This window comes from Salvia splendens, chromosome 3, assembly GCF_004379255.2.
Source record: "Salvia splendens isolate huo1 chromosome 3, SspV2, whole genome shotgun sequence".
Lineage (NCBI taxonomy): Eukaryota > Viridiplantae > Streptophyta > Magnoliopsida > Lamiales > Lamiaceae > Salvia > Salvia splendens.
This window is the reverse complement of record NC_056034.1, coordinates 3,669,081-3,690,359: the sequence shown is the minus strand read 5'-3', so window position 1 is coordinate 3,690,359 and position 21,279 is coordinate 3,669,081. Positions and strand designations below refer to the sequence as shown.

The 21,279-nt window shown below is 37.4% G+C and overlaps 1 protein-coding gene and 1 non-coding gene across 2 annotated transcripts; both read right to left on the bottom strand.

The window, feature by feature from the left end:
- Positions 1 to 536: 536 nt before the first annotated feature.
- On the bottom strand, positions 537 to 608 carry TRNAE-UUC. The gene has a single exon. It is a non-coding gene; the product is annotated as a tRNA-Glu (tRNA).
- A 9,348-nt stretch (positions 609 to 9,956) lies between these two features.
- Positions 9,957 to 19,322, bottom strand: LOC121794430 (protein transport protein Sec24-like At3g07100). The gene is made up of 14 exons (XM_042192587.1): positions 19,203 to 19,322; positions 17,741 to 18,838; positions 17,174 to 17,312; positions 16,682 to 16,872; positions 15,091 to 15,198; positions 14,801 to 15,004; positions 13,950 to 14,181; positions 13,502 to 13,651; positions 13,167 to 13,323; positions 12,670 to 12,797; positions 12,203 to 12,525; positions 11,938 to 12,126; positions 11,151 to 11,391; positions 9,957 to 10,393 (listed from the first exon to the last, which is right to left on the bottom strand). Exons 2-13 carry the CDS (start codon positions 18,803 to 18,805, stop codon positions 11,158 to 11,160), a joined length of 3,120 nt encoding a protein of 1,039 aa, XP_042048521.1. The 5' UTR covers positions 18,806 to 18,838; positions 19,203 to 19,322; the 3' UTR covers positions 9,957 to 10,393; positions 11,151 to 11,157.
- Between the last annotated feature and the right edge of the window lie 1,957 nt (positions 19,323 to 21,279).

Genomic DNA, 21,279 nt, shown 5'->3' with positions numbered 1-21,279 from the left:
CCCATACCTACATTCTTTGGATCACTATTCTGTGGGCGACCATTTAGAGTCATCAACTTATCAATGACAGTGTCAATTTTACAGACTAAAATTGTTAATTTAGTTCAAAATATTAATCTAGAAGAGATAATACCTAGCTATTCCTGAAAAGGTTAGTAGTATAACATGATTAAAAAATATTAGTCTATATGTGGAAAGATAATGCCTAGCTACTCCTTAAAAAGTTAATAGTATAACATATAGTTATGTGTTTATCACTACTAATGCCCAGCTAATATTTAAAACAATCATAGCGTACACTTGTTATTATAAATCTTACTATAACTCATTTTTATTATATAAACAATAAAACTAAATGAACTATGTGGGAATATATTTATGTATATGGAAGTATTGTTTTGAATTTAAATAAAACTATGTCTCACGTATTAAAACTAGTTAAATAAATATGCAGGAATATATTGTGTATGTGTAAATAAAAAATAAAAAATAAAAAATACTAAGAAAATAATCTAAAAACATCGAGAAAACAAAATTTCCGTTGCCGGGAATCGAACCCGGGTCTCCTGGGTGAAAGCCAGATATCCTAACCGCTGGACGACAACGGATTGTTAGAAGCTCCTTACATGATATTCTTAATGACTACTAACTTATTTTTGTCAAGGTTTTATGGTTTGGTAATATCCAAACTTACGATGTTATTTTCATTCTATGCTACTTTTCCACTATTTTGTGTTTTCCTAAAGAACAATTATCATATTCCACAAGATTTCTAATAAAAATTTATCTCAGATTAAATAGGTAATCCTGAAAAAGGTAGATTCAATAGTGAACATGCATCTTGGCCATAGTTGCACGTGCTTCAAAATAAATGAAATGTGTGATATCTAGAAGGCACATTCATAATTTTACAAACATTATAGTGAAGGAAAGTGATTGACAAATTATTTTAATCCCAAATATCACATTTACTCTATTAAGTATAATTGTCAATTTTGCTGAACAACCCGAAGCTCACACTCAACCCGTACTTATTTATTTTAATTAAGAAATGCAAACACTAGTTTTCAATTTTGACGTTCTTCTGCGAGTAGATCTTTGAGCTTTGAGACATATTATAGCTTAGTTTATGTATAACAAGTCCTAGAGAATTAAGTGTTTGGTTAGTCCGTAGGAGTAGAGCACAGTTGGTTCTGAAGGGACAGATTTGTATGATTGGTCAAGGATCAAATCCCACTACTGTCGTGTAGTTGCAACACTACTCTGTCACAAGTGTGAAGCCTTGGGAGGTGGGCTTCTGGTAGGCAGTGGGTTAGGCCCTCCCCCTTAGCGGGTAACTGCGTACCTTGATTTAATACCCCTCACAATAGGGTTTAGGTCCTCTTTGGCACAAGTGTGAGGCCTTGGGAGGTGGGCTTCTGGTAAGCCGTGGGTTAGGCCCTCCCCCTTAGCGGATCACTGCGTACTCTGATTTTATACCCCTCACAATACTGTCGGACTGGGATGTGTGAGACCCTTAGGGTTGGGGTTTCAACCTTTTTGTATGATAATTGGTTTGGTTAGATACTTATATAAATGTTTCAATTAAAATATAATTGAGGTAAATAGTAAATATGTATAGTTATAGACTTATACGTGGAATAGAATAAACTTTAATTTGTTTGGAGACCCGATTAGAGAAAATGCAGTATATACTTATATGTGGATTACGAATTTAGGGTAAGCAAATTAAAATTTAGAGGCCAATTTGATACAAGTGGCATAGTTTAGTAAACATTGTAATATGAATCATAACATAGTCATAATACAAAGTTAAAATAAAGACCCGATTGAAGAGTATAAATTTTGATAACCACTTTCTGATTCATATTACAGTGTTTGAATACCCAATTAGAGAAAATGTTTATAATTCAATCGCCTAACTATGCATTGATCTGATCCCATTTATTTGGTATCGAGTCAACTTGAACTTAAATTTAAAGCCCAAGCCCAAGCCCAAATCAATATTTTGACTATACTTTATTCAAAGCCCATAACTTGTAATTGTAAATGAGTCCAAATTTTGCCCATAAAAACATAAACACCCATAAAGTATCAATGACAGGGTTTACATGGAAAACAGAGCATACAAGGCTAATTTTAGTAGAACTCTAATCCAGATATCGTGAAAATTTAAATAAATTAAACCAATCCTTAGAGCATCCACAATGGGACGGATGTCCCGGCGGACATCCCGACGGACTTCCCAAAAACACCTCCTGCCACGTCATAAGGACATCTCACTGCACTGCCACGTCATAAGGACATTCTACTACACAATGACGGACATCCCCAAGGACATCTACAAAAAACAATAAAAAATCGGGACGTTCGTCGTGTCAACGCAATGGCGGACATCCCGACGGACGTCCCTGCAAGCCGCGGAACTCCGGTGTCCGCAGCGGACGTCCGTATCCTTATGCATGCTGCCTAATGGAGGACGTCCGGCACGCCGGTCCGAAGTCCGCCAGGACATCCGTTATTGTGGATGCTCTTATGTCTAATATATATAATGACAAACTCTAATCAATCTTAAAACTTGATCTAGAGATAATATTAAAATTTAAACTCCATCAGTATCTCCAATATCGTGAAAATTTAATTCTATTTTTTCTATCTATTTAAATTTAAATAAATGAGCTGGCAAGTATTTGGGCAGCTTGTGTTAACTCTCCGAAAATAGAACAATAAGATATTTTTATTAGTACCATATTAGGTATTTGACAGAAATATAAGTAATAAATTCAATAATCGAGCTATTACATGAAGTCTTAATAGTACTTTTTAGGTGTTTGGGGGCATTTTCGTCCTACAAGGTCAAAAACTGAAGAAAGACACATGGACCATTTGTGAGCATGTAAACAATAGTTCAAGGACCATTTAAGTTTTTCATCCCTTACAAAGAACAAGAAACACACCAAATGTGAGATAGATTAGTAAGGCGTTGCAAGGCAAGTTCTTTACCAATCCAACGAATGCGAGCCCACAATACTGATCACTAAGATCATCTTCAACGTTACACTAAACCCTAAAATGGAGTAGACAATTAGTTTCAATGCTACTTCAAAAGGAATCCTATTTTTTGTTACACTAAACCCTAAAATGGAGTAGACAATTAGTTTCAATGCTACTTCAAAAGCAATCCTATTTTTTGTTTTTGAGTAAAATATTAGGTTTACACTAAAACAAACATAAATCACTTTTTGAAATTTTGTGAGTAAAAAAAGTACTACTTCATATTCTTTTAAGTTTGAGTTTAATGTAAATAGTTTGAGTAAAATCAGAATTGGATGTGACATTTACTATAATGAGTTTGAGTTATGTGTAAATGATTGAAGATTCTTAATAAGATTGGTTAACATACCAACTGTGACACCCCAGCAAGTAAAATAATTAAACCATCATAGTTTCAATCATTACACATCACTTATATACTTCCTTCCCAAGCCTCCCACAACCATTTGGCAAGAAATGGGATGATTAGTTTAGAATAATCACAGTTATAATGCTTCTTCTAATCATAGTTATGGACATGATAATTAGGACAAAACCCATAATTGTTGGTGAAAGTCTTCTTCAGGCCATTATGTGTGGGAACTTTTTATGAGAATATGAAGGGTTTTCCACTTTGTTGATACATATGACTCTGCATACACCAATTGGATCCATTATGCCTGGACCTAACCAAAGGAATCAAATTAAAAATATACAAAAAAAGCATGAGAGAGAGAGAAAGGGTCAATGTCATGACAGCAAATAGAAATAGTTGGGTGTTGCATGTTTGTATGTGATGAGTATATATTTGGCTTTATAGATTGGAGTTGAGTATGTTACTATATTCATAGTGATGTCTTTAAAGAATTGCTTTTTGGACAACATTGGATGTGGGAATGGCAAGAATCTGACAAATGGCATTCCATGTTTAAAAAGAAGTTGTTGTCTACATTGGGCTGTGGGATAAACACTTATTAGGAAACTGGTGAAGGTATCCATGGTACAAATCTTGTTACCAGCTTTCATCATTTGTGCATTTTAGTCTTAGATGTGTGGGGTGGGGTGGTTGAGGTCTATGAGTTTGTTTCAATTTTCGTCTTGTTAAAAAAATGGTCTATGTAGATTATCGATTTTAGAAAGTAGTACAAAGTGTCTTGAGAAAGCATAACCAATTAGGTAGGATGCTATTGTTTATCATAAATAAACGAGCCTAATAAATCTTTTAGCAATAAGATTCAAAAATCAAGTTTAAGAAAGTGGAGTATAAGAGCATCTGCAACGGTGCTCGCTGACAAGGACGATGTTCGTGCCGCTGGCGCGGCTGACCCCTGCTAGGCGCGGTGCTCTTGCCGCTGGCACGGCGCTGCTCGATGCATCGATCACGTCCGTGCCGTTGAGCAGCTGACGTGGCGGCGCCTGATTGGCCAACGGCAATGCCGTTGGCAATTTCTCTTTTTCTTTTTTTTTTTAAAAATCGGATTTAATTTTAAAAATCCGAATTAAATAAAAAAATGTTTTCTCACTTCCCAATAAATTATATTCGTTTTCTCCCTACTTTTAATTTATTTTTTTCCCCAAAATTCACATTTTCATCTATAAATACCCTCACTTCCACACCAAAAATTTCACACCACACTACACAATTCTCATATAAATTCTCTCATCTTCTCTTATCAATTCTCAATCTTTCACTCTTACTTACAAAAAAAAAATGTCCGGCTCCGGCGATCACCCCTCCGACTCCCGCGGTTGAAACCAATAATGGTTCGGCTCACAACCATTTCCTAGTCCGGAAACACAATTTTCGGCCCCTCTTCAAACACAAGGTTCTCAAGTTCCGGGTGGCTACCGGCCTTACCCGGTGGACGACCAAGATGCCCCTGATGGGCGATACGGGTGGGTACTCCTACTCCTACTCCTACTCCTCGTGGTATCCGCACCCCTTACACTTCGGCGGATATGGATCAATTATTCAAAGTCAATTTGATTATCTTCGAAGATCCGAAGATAGGCACGAACCAAAGGGGGGATAGGTTTTGGTGGCGCGTCTCTCGCTGGTACAATGAAAACCGCCCGGCTGGAACCATCGAGTGCAATAAGAGTATGGTGCGCAATGCCATATTCAGAGCCAACGAAGAAATCCAAAAGTTCCAGGGTATTACCTCCAGGAAGAGCGGTCGGCGGGGAGCGGTAGGAGCGAGCTCTACATCATCAGTGCCGCCTTGGCGACCTACCAATCCATAAATTAAAAACCGTTCAAGTACCTCAGCGCTTGGCAGGAGTTGCGTGTGCATCCGAAGTATAGGAGGCGTATCATCCTCCTCCAGCTCCCCCAGCAAACGGTCGAGGTCGGTATCCCTATCCGACGCCGGCGAGGATGAGGGGGCTAGCCAGCTCGCCGGAGCTAATTTGGGTAGCCCCGACGCCGGCCCGAGCAGTTCCCAACGCCGGCCGCAAAGAAGGAAGAAGGCGCCGACCAACCACCGTCGCGCCGCGACTCCATCCGCCCCCCGCTCCCGCTCCATTTGTGCCACCTCAACCCTCCACCAACTCGTTGTGGACCCTTTTGGCCCAACTCAATTTGGCCGATAGGTCAAATATGACCCCCGAGCAACTTGATTCACATTTGTCAATGATACGGGGTCTCCAAAGAACATTGGGGATAGGGCTAGAGGAATAGTCTTCCCCGGGGGTATTTTTTAGCCTTTAATTATGTATTTTTTATTTTTTAGGATTTTAATTATGTAATTTTAAATTTTTAGTATTTTAATTATGTAATTTTTAGTATTTTAATTATGTAATTTTTAATTTTTTTTGTAATTTGTAATAGTATTCCGGATATTTTTAATGCATTTTAATATTGTGGAAATATTTTAATTTAAATTGAATAATAGAATGGTGGCACTCTTGAGCATATATGTGAGTGTTGTGCTCTTGCCTAAGAGCAGAGAGTAAAAAAGTAATAAAAGTGGGCTTGGACCCACATCCGTGCTCTTTTGCAAGAGCACGAATGTGGATGCTCTAAGACTATCAGCTATACCAGGGTTTCATCTTTAATTTTACTGTTGTTTTAGTTCAGCAATTATTAAGGTGAGAAATCATTAAAATTACTGTTATAAAATTATAAAGTCAAGTGTGAGAAGATTAAAGAAGAGCAAGTACACTTGTTGAAAGATCAAATTTGCAGAAAAGATTGAAAGGACATGATTGAGTTGGTACTTGCAAAGTAAAATTACAAATTTTGTACTATTACCAACTATTCCAAACCATATCGTTTTCCTTTATTAATTTGGGAGTACTACTATATACTCCCTCAGTCCGCGAATATGAGTCGTGTTTTTCCATTTTAGTCCATCCGCAAATAGGAGTCCCGGTTCACTTTTACCATAAATGGTAATAGGATCCCACCTTCAACTAACTCATTCCACTCACATTTCATTTAAAACTAATATATACAAGTGGGACCCCTACACAAATTGGCGGACGGAGGGAGTACTATCTACTAGTTAATTAAAATTTAAAACCAATTGTTTTGTCACTCAGACCTGACCATCCAAATTGAGGGCACTACACAAATTGGCAAAAAGAATTGAAAAAATCTTTTAGGAGATGGATGAAACTTTAAATTATGACGAAGATTAACTTTTACTTTCATAAATGACTAGTTGTTAGGGTTCCACCCCACCGACCTGAATATAAAAATATACATAGCACATAGTTTTGTGATTCTTTCTTTTTCTTTATTGTCAATTGATTACATTTCAACACAAGTAAAACTCGAATGCCCCACGTAACTATATATGGCCCAGGATGGGAAGAGGGAGAGAGAGGATGGTGTTATGCTAGGGAGAATGATGCCCTATTTTAATAAAAACAATTTAGATTATTTATTACTTTTGTATCACATAGTAATACACATCTAATGCAAATAAAATAAAATCTCTACGATTACTTTAAAACTATTTCCAAACGGAGGTCATACTGAAATAGTAAAAGTCAAACATGATTTTTTGTTTTATTTTAAAACGCATGCATGCTAATTGATACATAAGGTTTATTTAGGCGCATGCATAAATGCATATTATAAACCACATTTTAATTTTAATATATAAAAAAAATGAAACTAGGCCCTAATAAAACTAGAAAAATATGAAATGAAATTAAGTATTGACAGGCTTTATTTAAGGCGCATGTTGTGGTGGCGTGGGCGTGACAATATTCAACTTTGTCTAAATTATTCGACCCTTTGCTTTTGACTACTAATAAAACACGCCACCACTATATTAACAAATTTAATTTTTAGTGAAAAAAACCATCCTTTTGTTTCTCACTGTCTATATATATCCATCCATTCTCCTTCAAATTTTCCCATAATACAAAATGGAAACTTCATGCATAAGTCCTCCTCATCTCTCTCTATATATGTATGTCTCTCTTTTCTTCACTACTCGGAAGAAGCTACGAAACGTGGACCAGTTGTAGTTGAAGCTGCCAGCATGATCTTAACTTGCCTCGGGCAAGATCAGATCATGTGGCAGTTTCACCTATCAATGGGATCACGACAGAAATATTATTTTTTTCTTTTCTCTTTTATTTTGATTTTTCTATTTTAACCGGCATGAAATGATGTCGTGTTCATGGGATTAGTATTTCATATTTTTTGAATAATTTAAGAGGAAGAACTAACTAACTCTAAATTTTTCTTCATCGCAGATCACAGTATTGATTATAGCTTACATAAGGATAAAACACAATTAGGTGGATTATACGCTTGAAACCAAATAAGGATATAGAGTAGGAAATTAGGTGTCATAAATTAAGTCTTGATTACTTACTCCTATAATACTATAACTATACGAAAAAACATTTTGTATGCAAGTCTACTAATCTAAAAGCTATCGAGTTTTTATCATTATCTCTTTTTTTTAGATTTTATAAGTCATTTTATGGTACATTTATACTGAGAATCTATTGTATTAAAGCATGGAGATTTTAGCTTGGATTTTAATCTCTTTGTACGGCATGTGGGCCCACGTAAGTATATCGAAAGTTGTGTGAATCGCGTATGCTGCTATTGCGAAATTGAGGTATCTAAACATTTTTAATTTTTTTGGATGTGGCATTCATTTCCTTTTAGTTAATGATTTTGATGTAAGTTGAAACTTGAAACTAAGGACCATGATGAAAAATTTACACTGTTGATGACCGTGATATAGTATTTGTTTCTTTTAAACTGATTACAGGTGATTGAGAAATAATTGGTTAAAGTTTGTCACAATAATATGAAGTTATGAGATTAGTTAGTACGTGGGTTAATTAGTCCCATATTAGAAAAAAAAGTCTTGTATTTAAATGGCTAAATTATTACATTTAATTATTAATGTGCACATGAAATGGGTTGTAAGACCACACACTGACCGCCCGCCAGCCCCGTTGAGGCCTTAGTGATAGGGCTGGGGAAAAATACCGAAATACCGAAATACCAGCCTTATCGTACCAAAAAAATATCGAAAATACCAAATTTTTGGTATACCGTGACTTTCGGTACGGTATGATACCTTACCGAAAAATAACGGTATGGATTTTCAAATACCGCGATATACCGCTGCATACCGAAATTCGGTATATACCATAAATTAAGGTATATACCGTAAACTAAGGTATATACCACAAAAATATAAACACAATTATATATAAAATATATTTTATATATTTTTAAATTATAAAATCTATTGTGAAATATAAATATAATTATGAATAAATTATATTTAATTTATTTTTAAAATTATAAAATATAAATAATATTCTAAAAACTCTAATTTTCTATTTTAATTGATGTTGAAAGTAAGGTATACCGAACTTCGGTATGATATACCGAAAATGAGGTACGGTATCGGTATGGAAATTCGTCATACCGAAAATAAGGTATACCGAAGTTCGGTATACCGAAAACTTTGGTAAGGTAAAGGTATGATTTTTTCGCATACCGTATTTACGGTAAGGTATACGGCATAGTGGTTTCGGTAAGGTATACCGTACCTACCCACCCCTACTTAGTGATTTTTGGACCACTGAAATGGACAAAATGAAAATAGTCGAATTATGCATTGAACACATGAAACAAAACAATGTGGCAAAGAAGTATACCTAGCTTGACATGTTTAGATACATCCGTCTTAAGTTTAAGCTCTAAACACATCGATCCAGCTCACTTCCATGATAAATGTATGTAACGTCAACCGTTACGCTCCCCGTATTGATGGCAGATTTTGCGTTGACTCAAGCAGTGGAAATAGGGTAGTCACGCCATACATTTCACACCCCAAGCATTCTTTGTATAAACATTTTCACCCACTCTCTGCATACTTGGAAGTTAGTTACATTGAAGAGGAATAGTTGATTAAAAACAGGCCATGGATTAGATAGGGCACTTCCAAGATTAGTAAACATGGCTATGAGACACAAATTTAGGTGTATTAGTATATATTTTTAGTTTTTATGGAGATGGAGGAGTAACTAACGTGAAGATTGATCCTTAGTTATCTTGATTTCCAAAGAAGGTGAAACATTATAGTGGAGTATTAAGCTTGGATGATTTAACTTACAATATAGTATTAAGATAAAAGTGAGGATAAGTATCTTGAGAACTATGTTTGATGCTTTTGAGATCCTTTTTCTGGCCTTCCCAATCAAACACAAATTTGGTTGCATTTTATCCATCATCATTTCATTATGTTATCTTATCCTCGTTTATAATATTGATATGAAACCAGCTCAAAAGGGATTCTCCTCTTATGGTTTATTAATCATGTTAATTTCTAGGTGTCATCTTCTACGTAACTTGGTCACACAATCGAATTTAGCTTTCTTGAGAGAGACAGTAACCACACCTCAATTGCAACTTGAATGAACTCAGCGGAAAATTTGAAGCATCAACATGTGAATATTATTGCATTTCTTCAATATTCTGTGACTGTCTAATTCAGTTGAAGGAACGAACTACTACTATCTAACACCACTCTGCTCCACGAACCCAAAATATCGAAACCAGAAAGAATGTCATAGTTTAGAATAGAAGTTCTCCTGATGAATCAGAACTTCAAAACCAACAAAAAGAATGTCTCATGATCTTCAAATAGAAGATCTGTGATAAAAATTGATTCTCTAACCCCGTCACCTATAATCATGTGATAGGTGAGTTCCGGCACTGCTAAAATGGATGAAGCAAGTGGTTCCTCAAAAGTATTTCATTGAGCCCCCTTGCACTTGAAATATAGCATTCTGTAAAGCCTTCTCAACTGGATGACAAAGTAAGGCACATTTGCTCCAAAAATGCAAGCATAAACAGAATACTGAAGGCCTGCCCGTAGTATAAGATCATCAGGAGAGTAGAAACTGAAATCATGTGGATAATGACATAGAGATTAAGGCTATTTTTGTGCCTCCAGAAACTAGAAAGTCTTCAAAATTTGCAGTTTTCGACTTAAAACACATATAATGCTGTGCAACAGAGTCATAGGATGCAGTCTAAGAATCTAAATGTAAGGCTAGATAGATTGAATATATCAAAATCCAGACAATTATTAACAGTTCTTGTCACCATTGTTGAATACCATCTTTCCTACATTCATATAGTAACTGAGTATTATTGAAGGGTGTTCGATAATGAAGATCTCGTCCTATTTATCCATGAAGGATAAAGTCTGAATTGTCTTTGCTAAAATGAATCCAAAAAGATACAACCTATGCAAAGTCATTATTCACATGGATGTTGTTTTATGAGCCTTACCAAGCTATTCCCTGAATATCATGAGGTCAGAAATCTGAATAAAAGGAATGGCTCACAAATAGTGAAAATCTCATCCAACATCAAAATCTACATGAAAATGTAATTTAAGAAAAAATAAAGTTGATCCAAGGGCATTAAAGTACAAGGGAGTAAGAAATACTGCCACTTATCCAATCGACATCTATGCATAAACTTGTAGCTCCAGAGGACTGAGACAAGGGTTAATGACATTATTCCTTTCTCATCACTCCTTCAACTAAATGGGATAAAAAACGGTTTCATTGATATGGAGAAAATACGATATTTTCCAAATAAAAATTATCAATACCTATCATTTATGCATTTTGTTGCACTTGTCGGTGTAGCTGCATAATCCAGTTGGCGTAGCTACTTCCCTCAGCATTCTGATCATCCACTAGATTCATGAGTAGGAAAAAACCTTCTCTTGGTTGTTCATTTTGTCTCACAAGATGACATAGCTGAAAATATGATGGGTCGCTCTCCCTAAATTTGTGAAGCATCTTCCATAGTTTTATTGACATATCATTGTCTCGTTGAGAAAGGCTAACCTGGACTCAGCAAAAAATAGACCAAATTATTGGATACGCCAAAAGCAAGTAACACCAGGAAGTAGACAGTTTAATAAGTCATGAAGATACTAACTATTCATAGATTAGAACCCATCAGCACCCTATTACGTCAAGGCATGGTTAAAGTGTTTCACGATCACGAGTTAAGAAGTGTAGTCCTTGTTTTGAAATCAAACCAAATTAAATCCTCTCCAGCATAATTGAATTTTGTGATAATTCCAAGAAAATATGCAGCCTTCATCTTCTAAGATTACATAAATATCTGGTTCTTTGAATAACAGACTTGTGCGACGTATTCTGAAAGAGTTTTCGTTTTTCTTTTTTTTTACTTGTTTGCTTTTGGAATATTTGAGTGTGTTACTAGGAACTTTAGCAGCTTACAAAAGCAAGCAAGCTTGAGAGCGCAATTCAAATAATCAGTTTACTCTACATGACCCATTTTGACATCAGAACTACTTAGCCTATATCCTAAAGTACTAAAATATTAATGAAAGAGACACTATGCAAGGGTAAAAAAGAAGCCACCTTTGAATAGTCGCCACTAAAGTCTTCCCCGAGCAACTTTCTACCAATATCAGGTGAAATAGATCCACCAAACCATATAACAAATCGGAAGCCATCATCAAAGATATAAAGACCTCTGGCATCTAAGCTCTTCACAGCAAGAGGTACCCTCATCTTGATGATGCCAGATTCATCGGTTTGAGGAGAAGACTGGGAATGGGCAAGATTTGCTTCAGAAACAACTGACGGGCATCAAAGAAGAAAACTATAATTGCAAGATACTTACTTTTACAAGAAGATCATCCACACGAACCAGGTTTGGATAGAGAAGTTTCAGCAACTTTTTAACAGGTAAAGCCAACATGGTAAAACCTGCCGCATAGCGTTCATCCAGTTGCACATCACCATATCCACCACGTAGCGGTGTAGATTTACATAATGCTAATCCATACAACGGTAAGAATTTCAGTGATTCAGGGTAAATCATCCTTCCACTCAAACAATGCTGGACAGCATAGAGATTTCTGTATTCTCTGAGGGCTTTGACAATCCTAATTTGAACAGCATTTCGAGCATCTTCCAGCTTATAGGACAAAGACTTCTCAATTGCTGCGCAACAGGTTGTTTTAAATTCGAAACCAGATTAGTCTACTAAAATCAATTAAAGGAAGACGGATCTATCTTCTCATTTTACTTTGCAGTCTAGCAGATGAGGGGCGATTGCTGAGACATATGGAGAAAAGAAATTCTTACCTAGCCTTGAAAACAAAGAAACAATTGCCCCTGTGTCAGCCAGGCGATACATTTCTCCTAGATCAGTAACAACTGGAGCTGCCGCGGTATGTACCCTGATACGCCTTTCTCCAGATGAGGATGTGTATCTTCGCAGAGGTTAAGGAACTTCTGTCAACTATCTTCAAAACTTTAATTTCATGAGGTAATAACACACCACCAAATGACTTACCAATTTTTCATATGGCACATAATATTATAAGATGATAAGTGAGGACAGAACTCCAGATAATTGCAAAAGACCTTAACAAGATGAAGGTGGAACACCCAGAACTTCAAAAAGGTGAATGGGTAGTTATATTAATAACTTCGAATTACCAGAAAGGAAACACTTTGAAGCAACAACTGGCAAAGTGCAAACATAAATTCGGAAGATTACATCAGCTAAATTCACAAAAGTCTAGCACATCCAAGTATGACTATGTAAATATATTAAGATTAAAATGAGATGAGGATACAACAGAGCCACTTGGATATACACTGTCTGTGTGGTTAATAGAGTCTCATCAAGAGATAACTGTGCTGCATAAGCTTTATCACAATCAACAGCAGGAAGTGCTAGTAAGTCTGTAGATCTTAGCATGAAGTTTCCATGATAGGAAGTAAAGCGTACTCCTACAAGCAAAAAAAGAAGGTGGGGAAAGAATACATGAGGCTTGTAACCAGTACTTTATATATTTAATCAAAGATATAACAAAAGATTTATAAAGAAAAAGATCTTCAGATTGATTTATCTTAAAATTTTCTGCAGAGTTAATGGATTTTCATCCTTTCAACCAAAAATATTATTTACCTTTGGAACATCTTATCCGCATCACCGCCTCCCAAGCAGTCTCCCTAGTAAGATCTCTAGTCAATTCATGTGCCAACTTATATTTATGAGTACTTGATTGGAAACTTGGACAATAGTACACTTGACCACCAGAATATTTTGCCAGTGTTCCTAAATAGAATGGTAGAAAAGAATCCCAATCATATACGAAATCAGAGAGAGAATTTTCATAGTTTTAAGAGCATCATTTCTTTCTTTGACATTAAACCAAGAGATAACAAAATGTGTAAGCTCTAAGGATTGCCACTATAGCCTGCTATGCTGTGTTTTATCCACTTTATCAGGACGCATCAAGCCGAACTTTTAGGCATTAAAATATGTTGCTGTGCGTGGGTAAATTATAATACTACACTAATTCTGCATCGAGATTCTGTAATTATCATATGCTACCATACGTAAGCAAAAATACCTAATGATGCTATATCTGTGTACTGGTCACTAAAAGCATATATGTTCACAGATATCTGAAATTTTGTAAAATCAGCAGCCATCAGTTTATAAAAAGGATCTTCAGGTGCTCGCAATAAATGCTCCTTATCTGTCCCATAAACTCGAATATCATCTCCCCGCAACCGCAATCGGCCTATACCCAGTGATGGCAATGTACTCTGGAAAACCAACACTTTACCTCCAAGTTTACTCTGTAAACAGATGAACAGAATGAACAGCAAATTAGCACAAATCTAAAATGAATAACACTTCACAGAGAGTGACCAAGAGGAATCAATTGGTACCAATAATCAAAATCAAACATGAATAAGACAGTGGAGAACAACTACAAAATGACTGGTGTGGATTGATGAGATTAGGGAGGAAAAAGTAGAACTTTCGTCTTTGAATATGGACGGTAGAAGCACAAAATATCCTGTGGTCTGGTAAGCCAATGCACTCATTCCTCAACTTCAGACTCCTAATTGGTAAGCAGGAACTCTATGAAAAAAATTACAGTGAGCACATTACAATTTCACATAGAATTCTTTATATAATATGGAGTACAAATTTTTACTCCTATGAAAAAAATCATTATTTTATGATGGATAATAATTAGAAGTACTATAATACAATTTTTGAGGTTTTGATATTGCCAGGGTGAAGAAAGGAAAGTTCTATTGATTCCATACAAGATATATTGATTCCCATTGAGCAATCATATGATACGAAATGGACTTATAAACAACTACTATCCTCCGCTATCTTTACAGCCTAATGAAGCACTGTAAAGTGAAAAGTTAGGAATATTAATTAAAAAACCGAACATACCATAACCGTGAATGCAGCTTTAAGAGCTGGACCAAATGCTGATTCTAATTTCATGTTGTCCTGGAACATTGAGGGCAAACTATCAAGAAATGCTTCCACCACATTTCTGGATTCTGATAGGTTGACCAGAAGATCATCTGGTAGTGGGACAAATACATCATCCAAATCAGAAATGACCATCATCTGAGGCTGCATTAAAGATGACTGGTACAGCAGAAACATATAAGTGCTCGAACGACTTAACTAAATTGTAAATGGTACTTATTAAATAACACAACGAGCTCACTTGCCTTCATATTATAGAAATGTATTGTACTATTGTAAGTTATGAAGCCAATCTGTGTTCGAGGATAACCAGGCAAGTTATCCAAACTCGACTTAATAGTCTGTGCCACAACCTGCATTATATCATGTAAAATCACTGATTGCAAATACAGAAAGTGAGTAGCTGATGACAGATGTGGAAACTATTAATGAGTTCTGATGTCATTAAGAATACCATCCATATCAGCTAGTACTATGTAAAACAGCTAACCTGAAAGTGTGAAAGAAGCAATGGTTACATCACTAGATGCTCATACTATAGTTTCAAAAGATTAAAGAAAGGATAGAGGAAAGGCACTAAGGAGTCCCATAAGTACGTTGTATAATCCAGTCAAAGTATTTTCTCCTTAGCCATCAGTTATATCAGTACTGAAACTATAATTAAACCTGCTTAGTGGTTGGAAAGAAATAAAATCTCAAAATAGATATCCAATATTTCTTATGCAGTTCTACACACAGATGAAGAAAAAAAAACTAAAGGCTTTGTTTGGTGTTATTTCCAGCATTTTGGGAAAGATGTGTTGGTGGTTTGGTAAGATAACACGTAGAAACAAATAATGTTCTTTAGAGGTTTTGTGTTAGTGCTTAGTACAAATGATAGCAATACATATTAAGAAATATTTTCGACTATAAACAGTGATGAATGTAGATTTTTTTTGTCTAGGGGCAGTCTGCAGCTGAGACAGAATAGGGAAAGTTGAGGGCTTGAGGTCACTACTAAGTTTAAAATGTAATGTCCTTTCTTTATGGTGTCTTGGTAATCCAACGTCGTCTCACAAACATGACTACATTTTTATCTTATTTATTTATTAAAAAGACATACCGCTCTTTTGTTCCCTTTCCTCCTCTCCAAATCAAAACTCCCTCCGTCCCATTAAGCTTGGCCTGTTTCTTTTCATCACGAGTATTCAGAAGAGTGAGATTATAGTGTTATGTATCTGGTCCACATATTTAATGTAGTGTAAAGTTAAGTGATTACTCAAAAAAAGGAAACAGGTCAAGCTTATTGGGACAACCCCAAAAGGGGAACAAGCTAAGACTAATGGGACGTGTGGAGTATAAAAGAATATTCATCTATTAAAATAAAATAACCAGAAACAATGAAACAATTGAAATGAATTATAAAGAATATTTGCTTCACTTTTTCGATTTTCAAAATATAAATTGTTATGTCATAGCATCTTGTCTATCACCGATGAAGATAATCTGAATGATAATAATATTTTTGGAACAATAAATGCATTACTGGGAGTGTGAGACATAAATTTTAAGATCAAATCTAAATCAAACACCATAAATAGGACTCTCTAACAGATAAAGAAATCCATGTAATCCTCTCACACTTCACATACTCTAATTTATGAATTTTAGCTTCTACTACACTTAGCACATTAAAGTTTTTATTTATAAAAAAGTAAATACTTTATAAATTTTCAGTCATATGTTAACTCTAACGTTTTATACTGACGATAAAAACACAGCAACCAGCATTTCAATCCATGGATCCGAGTTATAATGTGAGTATCTTCCAAAAAGAATATTTACAAGTTATGATACCTCAAGCACTCCACTTTTAGCAGCTGATACCGATACATCGATGAGGAACAAAAATAGTGGTGGCATTGGAGGGCGGACCATATATTCTGCTGGAGCTATTAACTCAATACTACCCTTCAAAAGCTCAGGCCGTTGATCCAAGTCAACTCTTCTTCCACTAGCATCCAAGTGTGCAAAGTAATCACTTTGAACTGGACATAAGAAGTTCAAGATATGTCAATGAATCAATGCATGGCCTTAAATCTCTTTTTTAATTTGTTGGTTAAGATCAACATATAAATGTTTATTCAAGTTTAATTAATCAAATAGAGGCACCATATTCTAGTGTTTAACAAAATCTAGTATCTGAATATAGTTGGGGTTTTATATATATAGTAGTATATAATTAATTCAACAAGTTTAGATGTTACTATGCGAAAATGTATTTTTTTTATAAGATAATGGCATGTTCGATATAAAGTTCATAAAGCGTTTGACAGAATAAGTGGTCACCATCGTTGAGTAAAGAACACATATTGCACTTCCATTTTCTTCCATTGTCCGTAAAGGACACATAGGGGTTTACGTAAGTGCGACACCTCTTGCAGCGAATGATGCCTGTGGTGGCGAAATTAACTACTGGAACTTCCTCCTGAATGAAAAACACTAGACAATCAGCACATGATATGATACAATATACATATATATATAGGGGTTTTGATCTATGCAAAGCACATTCTTAATACAAAAATGCAGAACCAAGCATACAAAGGTCATTTTTAAGTCATCATAAGCTTATTTTTACGTCATTATAGTAATGATGACATAAAATGATCTTAACATGACCTCAAACCTGAATTTTATAATATGACCTAAAACTACTTTATAATGACCCTCCGTGTTTTTATTTAATTATTGACCATTAGATTGCCAAATCTCATGGTCAGGATTTGGTCTGGATTTTGTATTGAAATCAATTTTTGTATTGATCATTTTCCTATATATATATGTGTGTGTGTGTGTGTGTGCGCGTGTGTGCAGGTACTAAAATGTATCCTCTTATTAGTTATGGAGGCCGACCCCAGCAGGAGCTTCTGCCAGAGGACAAACAACAGCCCCAAGAGACAAATGCCACCTTGATGCCAAGGACTGAGAATTTGGTATGCCACTTGTTGTCAGTCTTAGAAATGTAGAACTACAATTCATAGGGTACATCTCTGCAAAAGATTTAAGTTCAACATCACAATCCAATGGCCTTGGTAATGCTTCAGCATCAAGACCTGTATCAAATGATCCTGGTGCAGATCCAAGAGAGAGTGAACTGAAATCTTCAGCCAAGCCCTGTGCATTAGCAGTAGGAGGAGGGATGCCATGATGCTGCATTTGGGTCCCTGGATAGCCTATAGATGTTACAGGTGGACCATAACTTCTTTGTTGAGCAAGAAAGGGAGATGCAGCTGCTGGTGGACCATAGCCTCCCTGCTGTAAGGAAAAGGATGGAGTGTGCATAGGTGGATATTGCAACACAGAGTTTCGTTGCCCATTAGCCTCCCCTGGAAATGACGGTCGATAGGCATCTCTGCCAGTGGCATATGATGGCCCCATTGATGCAGAGGAAGGTTGGACATTAGGCCTGGATAATGAAAATGGTTGAGAGGGATGACCATTTGTGTGGATTTGTTCAGTTTTGGTGCTATCAGGAAATCTCATAGGTATTGAAGGTGGCTGAGGCTGTGATAGAATAGGGACAGGAGCTAATGTCGTCGGACCTGCAGGGGTTCCTGTTGGAGGAGGACCAAGAGGTACAACAGGCTGACCTGTGTGTAATACTGCTTGATCGGTTGAGTGCATTTGGGAATTTCGAAATCCTGTAACCGGTGGACCATATGATGATGAAACTGGTGGTGGAGTAGGCCTAACTAGTCCATTGGGTCTGCCTGGTGGGGGAGGTCTAAATGCTGGACCCTGTGATCCAACCACAGGTCCAGAGGAATGCGGAGGTGTTGGAAACTGAGAGGGAGCTTGAGGTGCAAGCCTAAAGACTGATGCTTCCGATCCAGCCACAGGAGCAGAAAATAAATAAGGCGATGCTGCAGAAGAAGGCCTAAATGAATGATTTGGAAGATTAGGACTTTCCATCCCCATTAGTATAACTTACTTCCTGGCAATCACAAAAGGCTGCATTAAACCATGGGGTGAGGACCGATTATCCATTTTTTTTTATCTTCAAACCAAAATTATAAGCAAACATAAAGGGTACTATTTCTAGTTAAAGAAGCAGCTCAGATGCTTGAATTCATACTACAAAAAAGGAAGAGCGAATGAAATTAAATGTCTCAATTAATCAACACCAGATTGCTCTTTCTTCACCAATCTAATTAGCAGTTTTTATAGCGAATCTACACACCAAACAGTCGAAATATGAACGATACGGCAATTAATTCCTCATCCAAAACATAAAATAAAAATAAAAGGTAACACGATTTTTCAATCGTGGTATCTACCAGCATGAAACAATAACAAAGTCAGAAATTCGGATTACCCGATCAGAGATCCCGCCGGCCAAAAATGCAATAAAAAACGGCGATCGGTGTGGTAGAGGGGGGAGATTCAATCACCTCCTCTCTCTCACATTACGAGATGAAATCAACTACGGTTGAGAAAGATGGTGATTTGAAAATGTTTATGAGTGTGCAAGAACACAGCTCCAAGTGATGGAGTACGTACTAAACAAGTCCAACAGCAGTAAAGCCCATCAGCCTAAAGCCCAAGAAAGAGTATCAGTTCGGCATGACTAAAGAGTATCAGTCCGGCATGACTAAAGAGTTCAGTTCGGCACAACCAAAGAGTTCGGCTCCAGCCTACAGCTCGGTAAAAGCCAACCAATCAAACTCTGCTCTCAGGTCGGCATCGAGCTCTACTCTCAGATCGGCAAAAGCTGCTCGGCAATAATTCAGCAGTTCGGTCTCAGTATTCGACCGAACTAGGAGATAGTGGACTCATGCAGGATCTCCACGACTTCCGTTACACCCACGATCTATTTAGTGGTGTCAAGCAGTCATTAACTCATGCAGGATAGTGGACCCATGCAAGGTCGCCACGATCTCCACGACATCCACTACCTAGCAAATGGTGCTGCATGCCACGATCTTGGTCCTTTGTATAAATAGAACCTAGATCAGATAGATAGGGTTAGACTCTCTCGCTTTCTAGAGATCAAATACAAAATAGCAAGTCTGTATTGTAAGCTGTAAGAAACAGATCAAGCAATACAACTCTGCCATCATTTCTTCCCGTGGACGTAGATTTACCTCAGTAAATCGAACCACGTAAAATCTCTGTGTCGTGATCTGCATCTTCCTGCATTCACTAACATCAGAAATTCGCGGATTCATCACTGGCGCCGTCTGTGGGAAACAGAGAACCAAATTTGTGATAAAGCGAATTTTTGACCCTTTTTCCACCCCAAAAAAATGCATACCAGATCACATAACACCCATAATACCGTTCGTGATAACCGTGAGGAAGCTAGTCCAGCTCGCAGGTCTGAAAAACGGCCTCGGGAGACATCTACCTCCGGTTCTCACGAAGAAGGAACAAGCCACTCCAGGAGTCATCGCACCGAGTCTTCCCAGCAGCCCGATTTAAATGAAGCTGTCAAGCTGTTCTTGGCCGAGAAGCAGGAGGAGTTCTTAACCTTCCTGCAGAAGAGCCAACAGCCGGAGAAGACAACGACGGATTCTCCCTCCTCATCTAGGCATGAAAGTCACTACCGCAGTAGTGACGTGTCTTCCAGGAGAAAGAATCCTCAACCTCGACATGTTCATGTTCCTCCTCGGTACCGGAACCACAGGAGAACTCCATCTCCTCCGTACCGAAGAGATGTCGGGTTCGCCATGTACGGAGCATTAAAGACTCCGTTCTCGGACGATATCACCCGAACTCCTTTGCCGCGGAACTACCGAACTCCGTCGATAACCTATGACGGACTCGTGGATCCTCATGATTTCTTGGGACGCTATCAATATAGCATGGCGAACCAGGGTCTCAACGAGGTCCACATGTGCAAGCTGTTCCCCGAGCTGCTCATCGGGAACGCCAGAAGGTGGTTCGACAGCCTTCCTCAAGGCAGCATTAGATCCTACCGAGATCTAATGGATGCTTTCCACAGGAGGTTCTTTCAGAAAGCGGAAGTCCGAATCACTTCGGCTCAGCTGCTTTCCATTCGTCAAGGTCGCGACGAAAGAATCAGCGACTTTATGACAAGATTCCACAAGGAATGCCTGCAAGTAGACGATCTCAACGATCTGCTTGTCATCTCGGCATTCCAAAATGGAATCCTGCCCGGAGCTCTCTACAGGAAGCTCGTTGAGTGCGGTCCGCAGACAGCTCAGGAAATGTGGGACATTGTGGACCAGTACTCCCGGGCCGATGAGGCAGACCGTCGCAAACGGTCGTTAGACAGCTCATCGTCCCGAGGAGACAGAAGGAAGCCCGATCATAGCGATCAGGGGTATCCTCGCCGGACTCCATTTGAAAGAATTCAAAGGGCTCCGGTGCAAGACAGATTGGGACCCCGTCTCAATCCCGAGAAGCCGCCCGCTCAGTTCGTACCGCTG